Source organism: Pelodiscus sinensis, chromosome 13, assembly GCF_052426305.1.
Source record: "Pelodiscus sinensis isolate ZL-2025 chromosome 13, ASM5242630v1, whole genome shotgun sequence".
Classification (NCBI taxonomy): domain Eukaryota; kingdom Metazoa; phylum Chordata; order Testudines; family Trionychidae; genus Pelodiscus; species Pelodiscus sinensis.
Window position 1 is genome coordinate 45,142,936 of NC_143064.1, and position 11,511 is coordinate 45,154,446.

Sequence of the window (11,511 nt, forward strand, 5' to 3'; positions counted from 1 at the left end):
CTGGGAGGGCTGTGGGTTTAAGGAAGGGTCAAGGAAAGTGTGGTGTTATGGGCTGTGTGCACGAGGGCAGAGGGTGGTAAAAGTTAGCAGAGGTGGGGGTCTCTGCGGAGTCGGGACGGTGTTTGAATGGAGCTCCACCGAGGTGCCTTGTTTGCAGGTGAGCTGGGGGTGTAGGAGGCAAAGCGGGTGGAGTAAAGGTTGAGTGGGTGTCTGCCTTAACTTTGCATTTCTTAGCTACTTGCTGTTTGAGTTTTGCTGAGCTCAGCACTCTGCAGGGGAGGGGATACCACTGGGCAGCCTGAGTTCTGCACCTACGAAGTCTGTCATCAGAAATGCCCTAGATTTGGTTTTCTCTTAACGAGCGTGTTTGTTTGCTAGTGATCAATGCGTGCAGCTGTAGTGATCCCGGACGCTTGCCGTTGACACTATTGTGACTAGGTGATTCCTGTACACTATAATGTTGCGTGAAATTAATCATCAGCACCTGCTTTGCTAATCCCAATTGCCAGCGCAGGGTAACCCTGAACCGGGAACTTCTCAGCAAGGACACGGGGTGGCGGGAAGGCGGTGGCTCTGCACACCCAGCTGCAGGGGGTGGGGGTGAAGTGGCCCGGTCGTCTCAATAAGCTGTGCCCAGCGGAATGAGAACGCTGCAAAGGACGAGCGCAGAGAAGGGCCCCGAGGCAGCCTGCCTGTTTTGCTGTTGGGTTTCTGTGTGCTCCAGCGTACAGTGCTCTGTCTAGTGCAGACCCAGTGTGCCGTCTAGCAAACCTCTGGGCCCATCTGCCCCTGGGCTGGGTATCCCCTTGGCTCTCCAGTGCTGGGCGTGGGCCTATCTGCAGAGTCACTCTGCTGAATGGTGTTTTCAGGGGGGCCAGGCACTAGATGGGGTAAATATCGACCAGCGGAGACCACTGAGGGCATGACGAGAGGCGGGGCTTGGCCTCTTCCCCTCCCCCCACCTGTCTTCCAAAATGTAGGTAGGATCAGCCAACGTGAGGCTCTGCCTGTCGTTTGGGGGCCTGGATCTCAGGAACCTCTTGCCCAAAAGATGCCAAGTCTGGGCGACGAACCCACCATCTGCCCCCAGGAGGCCCAGCCAATGCCAAGGCAAACCAAGTAAGTCAGGGGCTTTACAGCATATGGAGCGGCCCCTTTAACAGAAAACATATCTCTGTTCATTATAGAAGAGTTGGTGCAGCACCAGGGCCAGTGCTGGGCTCCCTGACGCTCTGGTCTAGCCCAGTAACAGAGACTGATCTTCACCCCCGGGCTGTCCGGTAGTACCCTGCCTGAGGCTGGCTGATTAAACAGGCTGGGGGAGAGACGGAGGGGCTTTCCATTCCAAACTTCCTGCTCCTCTGTAAGGACTCAGACCAGCCCACTGTGCCATTCCAGTGTAACCTGCTGTCCAGGGCTGTAATCTCACCCATGGAGTGTAGTGGCTGCTCGCTATTGGAAGGGTTAAGCTGCCGGTGAAGAATGAGATGCGCTGTGGGGGTCTAGGCCTGCAGTATCTAAGATGCTCTGGGCCTGCAGGGGGGTGCATGGCCACAGCATGGTGCTCTCCTGGAACTGGAATAGCATAGGGATGCTGAAGGGCAGAACCGCATTGGCTGGTCTGTGTGTGGCTGGAGAGCTAATACCCAGAGTGCTGCAGGACAAGACTTAGGTACATTTGCAGATCATTGTAGGGACTCCGAGTGGTGACTATCTAAGGGAAGTTGCACTCCCAAGTGGAAAAACATTGGCAGGCTTCTGGGAGCTGCAGGACCGAACAGCACGGGGTGAGCAATGCCCCCCTACCCCAGCACTGAAATCTTAGCAGACTCTGACATGCGTTACTTCCCTAGCTGTTTCTGTGGCTGATGGAGACTTTTAAACGGCTCTCAAAGAGTCTATTTTGATGAAGCTGCATGTGCCTGTCAGTTTCTCTCCCTCCCCCAGTCTGTAATGACCATGTGAAGGAACAAAACAAAAGGCCTGGGCTCAACACATGGCCGGGCATGCTGTACTGCACAAGAAATCGCTTTAAAACTCTGGGCCCAAGGGAGCTCTGGCACTAGCTCTTAGCAATGCTGCAGCCTGGCTGGCTGGCCGGCCAGCTGAATGCCCACGTGGCCCCACTGTCTCTCATTGGAGCGGCTCTTTTCACTTCCTAAGAGCAGTAAAATGCTGCATGCTGGGGCTCTGGGGAAATAAGTCAATTATCTCATAGCCCCACCCTAGGCAAGTGTGTCCCCTGCCTGGGCTAGTGTCACCCAAACCCACCCAGCTGGGCCAGTCAGCCAGGAGAAACCCTGCCTGTCAAGTTGGATTGCTTCCCTGCTCCTGGGTATCTGACATCTCTTCTCCTATTAGCTTGCTGTTGCAGGAACAGCTTGGGTGAGCCCAAAAGGCTGGCAGAGAAGCTGTGGGGAGCGGGACAGCCCAGTGGTAGGGAACCACCTTCCAGTAACCTGGGCAGCAAAGAGCAGTCAGGCCTCTGTCTGATGCCCAGGGGCCTGAGCCCTCCCCTCAGAAGAGGAATCCTAGAACTGGAAGGGACCTCGAGAAGTCATCAAGTCCAGCCCCCTGCCCTCACGGCAGCACCAAGCACCATCTAGACCATCCCTGAGAGGTGTCTGTCCAACCTGCTCTTCAATATCTCCAGCGATGCAGATTCCACAACCACCCTGGGCAATTTATTCCAGTGTTTCACCACCCTGACAGGCAGGAAGTTTTTCCCAATGTCCAACTAAGCCTCCCTTGCTGCCGTTGAAGCCCATTGCTTCTTGTCCTGTCCTCAGCGGCCAAGGAGAACAATTTTCTCCCGCCTCCTTGTGACACCCTTTTAGATGCTTAAGGGTGCACTTAGAGGAAGAAGGATTCTTCCCTCTCCCCGTGCCAGGCTCGATGCAGCGGAGCTGTGGCCTGCGCATTAGGGAGCTGTGGGGAATAAGCTGCCCCTGGAGTCAGCTACCTGCCTGTTCAACAACCACTGTGTAGCACTGCAAACTGCCTGGAGACAAATGTCCCCTTTGCAGACACCTCCCTGCCCCTGAGTTATAACCCCGCCTCCAGGCCATTCCATCCTGGGCGCAGGGGGGGCGGAGGGGGGGAGTTCTATGCTCCGCTATATGCCCCACTGGCTCTGTGCTTGCCATGTGGTGGGGCCCAGGTTCCCAGGGGTCTCCACGTTTCTCTCCATGCAGCAGTTGAGAGAGGAGGAAAAAGATGATGCCAAGTTTGCTGCAACATGGACTGAACAGTCTGACCCAAGAAGTTGGGGCCTGGTGTGTCCTCTCCCCCCACCCCCAGTATCTGAATCATGTAGGCAGCCCCACCATGCCCCTTTTCTCCCTGTTCCCCCTCCCCAAGGAGTGAGCTGGGGGCGGGGGGTGTAGGGCCTGGTGTGTCCCGGTCACTGGGGAATGTCCCTTAGGGAAGAGGAATTCCAAGGTCAGCCCGTGTTGTTTTTGCCGGTACCTTGTATCCCTGGCTCTACCGGGGGGAGGGGAGCCTGGAGCTACAACCCTGCGGCTTGGCACTTGGTTCCCAGCTCGCCCCACCCTACTTCTCCTGCCTTGCCCTGTGCCATCCAAGCTACCAATTGCTGCCTTCCTGCCCCGCAGCCTGGCCTCTCCTCTCCTGCCTGTGAGAGCCCTGCCCTGGGGGCGGGGACCAGGGGCACTGGGCAGTGGGGGGGGGGGAGGCGCCCACTGAGCCAAACCGAAATCTTGTGTTTCATGGAAGCCACTTCCAGGCAGGCAGCCCCCACCCCCAGCACCCCTGTGCCCAGGAGGGTTTCTCAAGCCTCCCCCCTCATTCGGGGCCCTTCCCAAGGAGGGCGGATGGGGGATCCTGCCGGGGCTGGGGGTGGGGACCGGAGTAGCTGGAAGCAGGCTGGGCTCCGGCAGGTCTCCCGGTCACAGGGAAGGCTGAGAGAGCTGGGAATGCTGCGGCTGCCCCGGCGCTCCCCGCTACCATGGGGGCGCTCTCCGGGGGACGCTCCGAACCGCGTCTCTCCAGCACCCTCGTGGCCCCAAGGCAGCCTCGCCCTGGCCCGGGACCCTGGCGGTGCCTGTCCCGCAGCCGTGGGCAGCCGCGCGCCTCGGACCCGGGCAATCCCGCTCCGGCCGCTGCCGAGCTCCCCCAGCGGGGCTCTGGTACAGGCAGCTTCCCCGCCCCCCCACCGCCTACCGAGCCCCCCTCACCGCTGCGCCCTCCGGCGCGCGCCCCTGGGCCCCTGCGGGGGGTTCCCGGCCCCAGCGCGCTGCGGGGGCGAAGTGGCACAGACGGGCAGGGGGGTATTTGCATGCCCCGACCCCCCCCAAGTCTGCTGCGCCCCCGATCCCCCAAGATGCTGTCTCCCGATCCTGACAAGTCTGCTGCGCCCCAGAACCCCCCAGCCTGCTGCCCCGACCCCCCCCCCCCCCACAGCCTGCTGCGCCCCCGACACCCCCCCAGCCTGCTGCCCCGACCCCCCCCCCCAGCCTGCTGCGCCCCCGACACCCCCCCAGCCTGCTGCCCCGACCCCCCCCCCCCCCAGCCTGCTGCCCTCCCCCGGCTCATGCGGCCCCGCCCCTCACCTGAGCGGGACCGGCTCTTGCAAGAGGCAGAAGACGAAGAAGGAGACGGTGCCTGGGGCGAGAGTTTTCATCCCTCGGCCAAGCGGAACCCCCCTGCTCCGGGGCCCGGCAGGAGCCGCGAGGGGACGCAGGGAGCCCGAGAAGGAGCGCGCACCCCCCCTGCCTCATCACAGACATGCCACCCTCCACCCCCCCTCCGCGGGAGCCTCCCCCGCCTGGCTGCGAGTCTCCTCCCGCAACTGCCCGGGGCTGCTGCGCTGGGGGTCTGCGCGCCAAGCAACGGCGGGAGGGGCAGGGCCACCCCCACCCCGCCGCGGCCCAGACACTGGGAGCGGAGAAGGAAAGGCGCAGCCCCCGGCAGCGGGGGCGGAGCCGCCCAGGTGTGCGCAGGGAGCGGGGTCTGTTGCTGTGAGCCGGGGGTGCCCCACGGAGAGCTGCACAGGGCAGGGCTGGCCCCGCATCCCCCTGGCCCCCAAGGGTCCTGCTGGGGCCGCTGGGCGCTACCGCAGAGCCCGCACCCAGGGGTTCCCCTCTCCGTCCCGTTCGCTTCCTTCTTCCAGCAGCAGGGGTAGCGGGTGTCAGGTGCGCTAGGGGCAGCCCCCCCCCCCCCCCGTCTCCCTGACACCCCACAGGTCGCAGACCCCGAGTCCTGATCTGAACCGTTTCTGTGACTCGAGGCAAGTCCCCCCCGCGCCCCGGTTTCCGTGGCTTGCCCGGTTCCCATCCCCCCGTTCTGTCAGCCCAGTTCCCCTGGGACTCGGCGAAAGTCCCCCTGAAAATCCACTCGGGCCCTGGGCAGATGAACCCGAGGCCTGAACCCAAGCCCGCTGAGGTCACTGACCATGGTCCTGAACGGACTTTGGCGCCGATCCAGCGCCGGCTTCATCTTCCCGTTCGAACGGCGCCACTTCCAGCCCGGGAGTCCAGGCGGTGTCACACCTCGAACGCGCTTCGCGGTGCCGGGAACCGGCGCCGCTTTCTTCAAAAAGCCGCCTCGGGGATGCCAAGGGCTCCCTGCTCCGCTTTTGTCTGTTTACACGAGGGAACGTGCGCGAGAGATACAGGGAGATGCCAGTCTCGGTGCAAAGCTCCCCGGGGAGGGGGTGCATGGGGAAAGGGGAGTTGTGCGGCCCATTGGCGGGGGCAATTGGGGTCTAGTCCACTGGAGCCACTGGCCTGAGATCTAATCGTGGGCAGGTCGCTGAGCAGCGGGTGCGCTGCAGCGGGGCCAAGAGGCCCGTGCTCCGTTGTGCTCTGCGCTGCACAAACACAGAGCAAAACCCAGCGCCCGGCCCGGAGCGCCAACAGGCCGAATGCACGCGGCGGACAAAGGGAGGGGGAAAGCGAGTAGTATCGCGCCCATTGTGTGTGGGGGAAACTGAGGCACGGCACCTACCATGATTTGCCCCCGGCCCCCCAGGAAGGCAGGGACAGCGAGGAGCGCTGTACCCGGGTCTGTCCGCTCTAGGTCCGGCCTTCCCAGCCAGGGCCGATTTCCCGCGTCTCGCGGTCTGCTGGGGGCAGGCAGCAAGCACTGGCCCGGCCAGATACCTGCCTCTCCCGGCCCTCCCAGGCCCAGTTGGGGCGTGACGAAGCCGTTCCAGCCCCTGGGGGGGGGGAGGGGAGGAGGCTGCTTGCTACTCCCGCCCCCGGAGCAATCGCCAGACCCATCCCTTGTGCCTCCCTACCCCCCGCCCTTCCCCACGCTGCCCGGGCTCGCCCGGCAGGCGTTTGCTATCCTCTGTTAAGGGGGGAGCCAACCCAGCATGAGCCTGAAAGGTGCAGATGGGTGGAGCATCACCCCTGAGGGGGGCACAAGGGGGCAAGCAACGCCCCCCAACCAGCAGGGGTACGGAACATGCCCCCCAAAAAAAGCCTCAGCCCTTCATTCCCCTGGCTGCCGCCCCCCCCGACGGGGGCTGATGTTACTGCCGGGAGGAGGCGGCTGGGCTGGATCTCAATACAGGGCTGCAGATAGTTGCGGGACCCCCGCTCCCTTAGCCCCGCTCCGTCCTGCTCGGAGAAGCCAGGCTGCCGGGACGTAGCCCATGCGCCCAGCGGTTCGATTCAAAGGACGGGCAGCCCCAGAGCTACTGGCCCAGGCGGGGTGTGTGTTTGACCGGGGGGGTCACTGGGAGTTTCGCTCCCTCCTGCTGCCAGGCACGGCAAAGCCGCGGGCGTGTCTCTGAGGAGCGGGCCGCGGGTTGTCTGGCAGGTGATTTTCCCTATTCAAGGTGATGGCTCTTCTTCCTTGTCCCCAACCCGGCCCGCGTGCTCCCCGCAGCCCGGCCCGCGTGCTCCCCGCAGCCCGGCCCGCGTGCTCCCCCGACCCGGCCCGCGTGCTCCCCGCAGCCCGGCCCGCGTGCTCCCCGCAGCCCGGCTCGCGTGCTCCCCGCAGCCTGGGCTGCAGAGCAGGGTCAGGCTGGGTCAGGGGGAAGTCGCCTTGACGCGGAACGGGGCTTCAGCATTTGGACAGCGCCCAGTGCTCAAGCGCATCTAAGGCCTTGCGTCCCGCAGATGCATTTCCAGGCTCGCGCCCCGCAGAAGGGTCGCACCAGCTGGCAGGAGCGGCCCCTACAGGGGTTTGAGGGTATCTAGCTGCCTGTCTCCCTCACTGTTACGAGTGGCATGGGGATGGCACCCAGTACCCCAGTCAGGATCGGGGCCTCTCGGAGCTAGGACCGAGTAATCTGTGGGGGGCGGGTATCGGTTCCTGTTTTTTTCCCCTTCCCCCGCTGGCCAGCCCCGCTGCGGGGACACCCCCATTCTCAGCCATGTCTCTAGGGAGAGAAGATTTAGGCGCTGGGTCTAGGCTGGAACTGCCCGGGGGTGAGAACGGGAGGGATTTCTCGGGTTGAGCTCAGAGGGAGGATCACTTGGAAGGGTTCACACTGGCTCTTGCTAGGGAGGAGTGGCACCAGTTTTACGCTGATATTTCGCCTTAAGGCAGGTGGACCCAGAAGAACCAGCTCCTGGAATAAGCTAAGGTCCGATCCCCCGCGGGCTGCAATGGAGGGAGGACAGAGTAAAAGTCAGGCTAATGCAGAGAGCAGCAGGAACCTCTGCTCTCATCTTTCCTGGCGTGGGGCGGGCCACGCCCGTGACAGACGAACCAGAAACAGAGAGCTCCGAGGTGGGTGGCTTCTGGGGTTTCCATGCTGCCTCTGAGCAGAGCGCACCGAAGACAGGGATCGTGCGGATTTCAGCTGGGAAATACGCTGCATGGCTGCCTTTTGTTTCTCAGCTGACTTGAATGCGGATCGGCCATCCTGCTGTTCGTACATTGCAAACTGGGTTTGATATCTAGCACTAAGAGCAATGCTCGGGCTCTCTCAAAGGGAGCAACGTGCTACCGCGGATGAGGGCGGGGGAGGAGCATAGGAACTGCTCAGCTGTGTGTCATAGGCCCTCTATTGCTACTGATGGAGATTCTCCTACAGTTCAAGTGCTTTATTGAGAAGGGGTGCTGACGTCTGTTCCTGCTGCTGCTCTGGCGTCCGAGTGTGCAGAATAGGGACAGCCACGAAGTCCTAGAGGATCACAGATTTGCTGAGGGGTTTAAACAAGCTGTCCAAGAGGTTTGTCCCAGCCGGAGGGGGCCAGAACTCCAGGGCCAGGCCCCAGCTTTGCTCTGTGGGGAATGTAGGGATTCACCTCTTGCACTATAATAGATTGAACTAGACACCGGCCCCCCAGCCGCCCGAACTTCGGGAGTCTGATCTGATTCCAAACGCACAGTGACCCCCGGGGCCCCATTTTGGAAATCAATGGTGCTGACGTGCGAGGCCAGGGCAGGCCCAGCGCTAGGGGGCTGGGAGGCACAGGGCTGGCTCCGAAGGGCTGAGGCAGCAAGGGAGGCCGGGAGGGAGGGTGACAGCCGCAGAGGATGACAGTGGCGCAAGGGGAGCAGCATTTCAAGCGGCTGCAATCAGAGTGTTCCCAGCCGGAGGGACCCGGGCTGAGGGGGCGCCGCTGACAGGGCAGCGCTCTCGGATGGCTCCGGCGGCGGAGAGAGTCCTCGCTCCAAGTCACACGGCACCGGGCTGCCTCTGCACCCTCCCCCCAGCCCTCCTAACCCCAGTTGGGGTCACTCCAGGGAGACCCTGCAGCAATGCTCGCCTGCCACTCCCAGGCTGGGCTGCCAGGTGAACCCCTGGCCTGCGGGGCACCGAGGCTTGGAACGGCCCTGGAGCAGACCTAGCCCCTGGGCTAAGCCCTGCAGAGCCCTGCTGGGGTAATGAGCAGTTGCGGGCGCGGGCCAGAGGCCGCTGCCCATCAGGGGGGTCCTGGCTGAGCCCACTGGCCAGTTTCGCAGAGTCCCCCCTTCGCAGGCTGCATGGAAACCCGGCGGGTCTCTGCACCGGCTGCAATGCAGTGTGCACGAGACCCTAAGCAGAGAGAGACTCGGAAATGGGGCCAGACCCAGACCCGCCCGGCCTGACTCGTCTTTACTTAGGACTCACAGATGCAATCGCTGAAAAGATTGGGGATCGGAGCCACCTGAGGGGGGCACCCCCCGTCCAGGGCTGGCCAGGCACGTCCTTGCAGTGCTGGGGGACTGTGGGTTGGGGCCTTCCTTTGCTTGGAAGACCGGAAGATCTTGGTTTGGAAGGGCTGCCCTAGATTAGAAGCTGTTGCCTTTCCTCTCTGCAGTATGGCCAGGGCCCCAGAGGAGCTGAGACCTCACAGTCCTCAACCTATGTACCCAGACCACCCCCCTGGGAGCGCAGGCCTGATTCCCACTTTACAGATGGGGAATTGCAGCACAGAGAGACTAAAGCGCTTACTCAGGTGCTGAGACCCAACCCTGGATCGCTGGTCCCCTAGCTTAGAGCCCGACCGCAGGTCTCCCTGCTCTGTCTTACTGGAGACCTGAGTCTTTACCACCAGAAAGAAGAGCTGGAAACCTGCCTCGATGGGCGGGGAGAGGGGGGAGAATTCTGAGGCAGGGCGTTTAAAACGCTGCTGTGAGTTGATCTGGTTACTTGTCTGAACTCAAACGCCTAATGACCCCTAGGGAGGAAAGCGCTTTGGGAGAAAGGATCAGCCCCTTGACCCCAGGGCTGTGAAGGGCCATTTCACAGTCTGCCTGGGACGCCTCCTCCAAAACCAGGGGAGACCAAGGTGACCTTAGGCATATTTTTAAGGAAACCCCACAGAGCTACCTCAGGGAGGGGGGAAAGGGCCCCAGGTCCCCTCTTATTTCCCTCCCTGTGCCATCCAGGGCAGGCTGGAAGGGCGGAGGCCTCGGGTGTCTAGTCCCCGGGGCTGATCTCTGCCTCGCTGACAGTCGCTAATAAATCCCGGCGTGATTTGAAAAAGGAAAGAGGAAACATGGGCTGGTGTCAAATCCCAAGCTGCACATCAGGCTGCCATGGAGACGCTGCTCTCATTCCAGCTCTGGGGCAGGATGTGGCGCAGGCTTGCGTGGGTTTACACCCGGGCCACCCTATTGGCCTGATTAACAGCACGGGAGGAGCACAACGGGCACAGGAGCCGCAGAAGCCTGGCCTAGTAGCCAGGGGCCAAGCAGGGCTTTCTTCTCACTGCTCCCCTGGGTGCTAATTATCCTTCAGGACTGCTGCAGTGTGATGGGAAACAGCCGGAAGTTTCAAACATCTCCCAGACTTTCCCTGTTGGGAAGGGGGAGATGGTTAGCCTCATTTTACGGGTGGAGAGACTGAGGCAGAGAGGTGTCATGACCTTCCGAGGTCACACAGTGAGTCGGTGGCAGAGTCCGCAGTAGCATCCAGTGGTCTGGTTCTCCATTGCTTTGCCTCCCGTGGCCATTCATGTACATCTTCCCTGCTGTGGGCGCTGGAGGGAGCATTTTACGCCCTTGCTACTGCTGCCTTTGCTAAAGTTTAATATGCAGTACCAAGGGCAAGTTAGGGGAAACTCCAGAGCAGCGTCTCCCCAGGGCTCACCCTGTAACACACTCGTGCGGCCCTAAGCAATGAGCCATTTGCTGTCTTTTCTCCCCCCGTGCGAGGGAATCCCTGGGTTAGGGAATAGCAACCCACTTCGCAGTTAGCACACATCCGAGCGAGCCAATCGGGTGTCAGATTAATGGTGCAGAAGAAGTCCTGGGGGCTGGCTGTGGCTTTGTTTATTTGCTTCTCTTTCCCTTCGCCCTCTGCCTGAGCTGTGCTGGGGCGGTGATTTTTTTTATGGCTTTTCCTGCTAGCTCAGAATCGGGCTGGGCCCCGTGTTTCTTGGAAGAAACAGCACAAGTGTTGTGCGCACCTTAGCATCCCCGCATGGGGAGTGACACACAATCCCAGCGCCACAGACCCACGAGTACGTGCTTACCTCCAAAGCAATTGCTACTTTGCTTTCCTAGAGGGCTTGCAGTGCTGTGCACCCATTCATTAACGCTGGCCCTGCAAAGTGGGTATCATCCTCCCCTCCCCATCTTGCAGAGGGGGAAACTGAGGCACGGGGCGATTAAATGACTTTGTTCAGGATCACACTGAGAGGTGGTGGAAGAGCCAGAATCCAGGTGCCCTGGCTTCTAATCTGATCGATCAATCCCCAAGCCCTCTCTCTTGGGGGAGGAATGGCCCATGTTATTCAACCTGGGCAGGACTTGTTATAAAACCTCAAATATGCATCAGGGTGAAGCCTAGAAATGCTCCTGAAGGACGGCTCAACACCCACTCCTGCCCCCCAGCTCCTTTGCAACACTGAGATGTCACAGACACGGGAGGTGAGGCCCTGGACTTTCTCAGGGGCACAAGGAAAGAGGCCTTCTGCTGAAAAGGCAGCGACTCCAATTACTTTACCTTCGCCCATCCAGTGAGAGTTAGCCAGGAGCCAGCTACACTATGTACAATTCAGCCCTTCTTAGGAAACTTGGCTCCCAGATCTTCACTCCTGGCTTAGCCACGTGGTTCCACCGGTGGGTTCCCAGCATGGCTCTTTCTGCAAGGCCCACGGG

General features: G+C 61.4%; 1 protein-coding gene across 1 annotated transcript in view; it reads right to left on the bottom strand.

Annotated features, from left to right (window-relative positions):
• The window catches only part of LOC102457667 (glycine receptor subunit alpha-4), a 28,984-nt gene extending 24,272 nt beyond the window's left edge, over positions 1-4,712 (bottom strand). The window contains exon 1 of the mRNA XM_075896715.2: positions 4,572-4,712. Coding sequence (XP_075752830.1) covers positions 4,572-4,642 — 71 coding nt within the window. The 5' untranslated portion in view covers positions 4,643-4,712. The remainder of the gene's footprint in view (positions 1-4,571) is intronic.
• Positions 4,713-11,511: the final 6,799 nt, after the last annotated feature.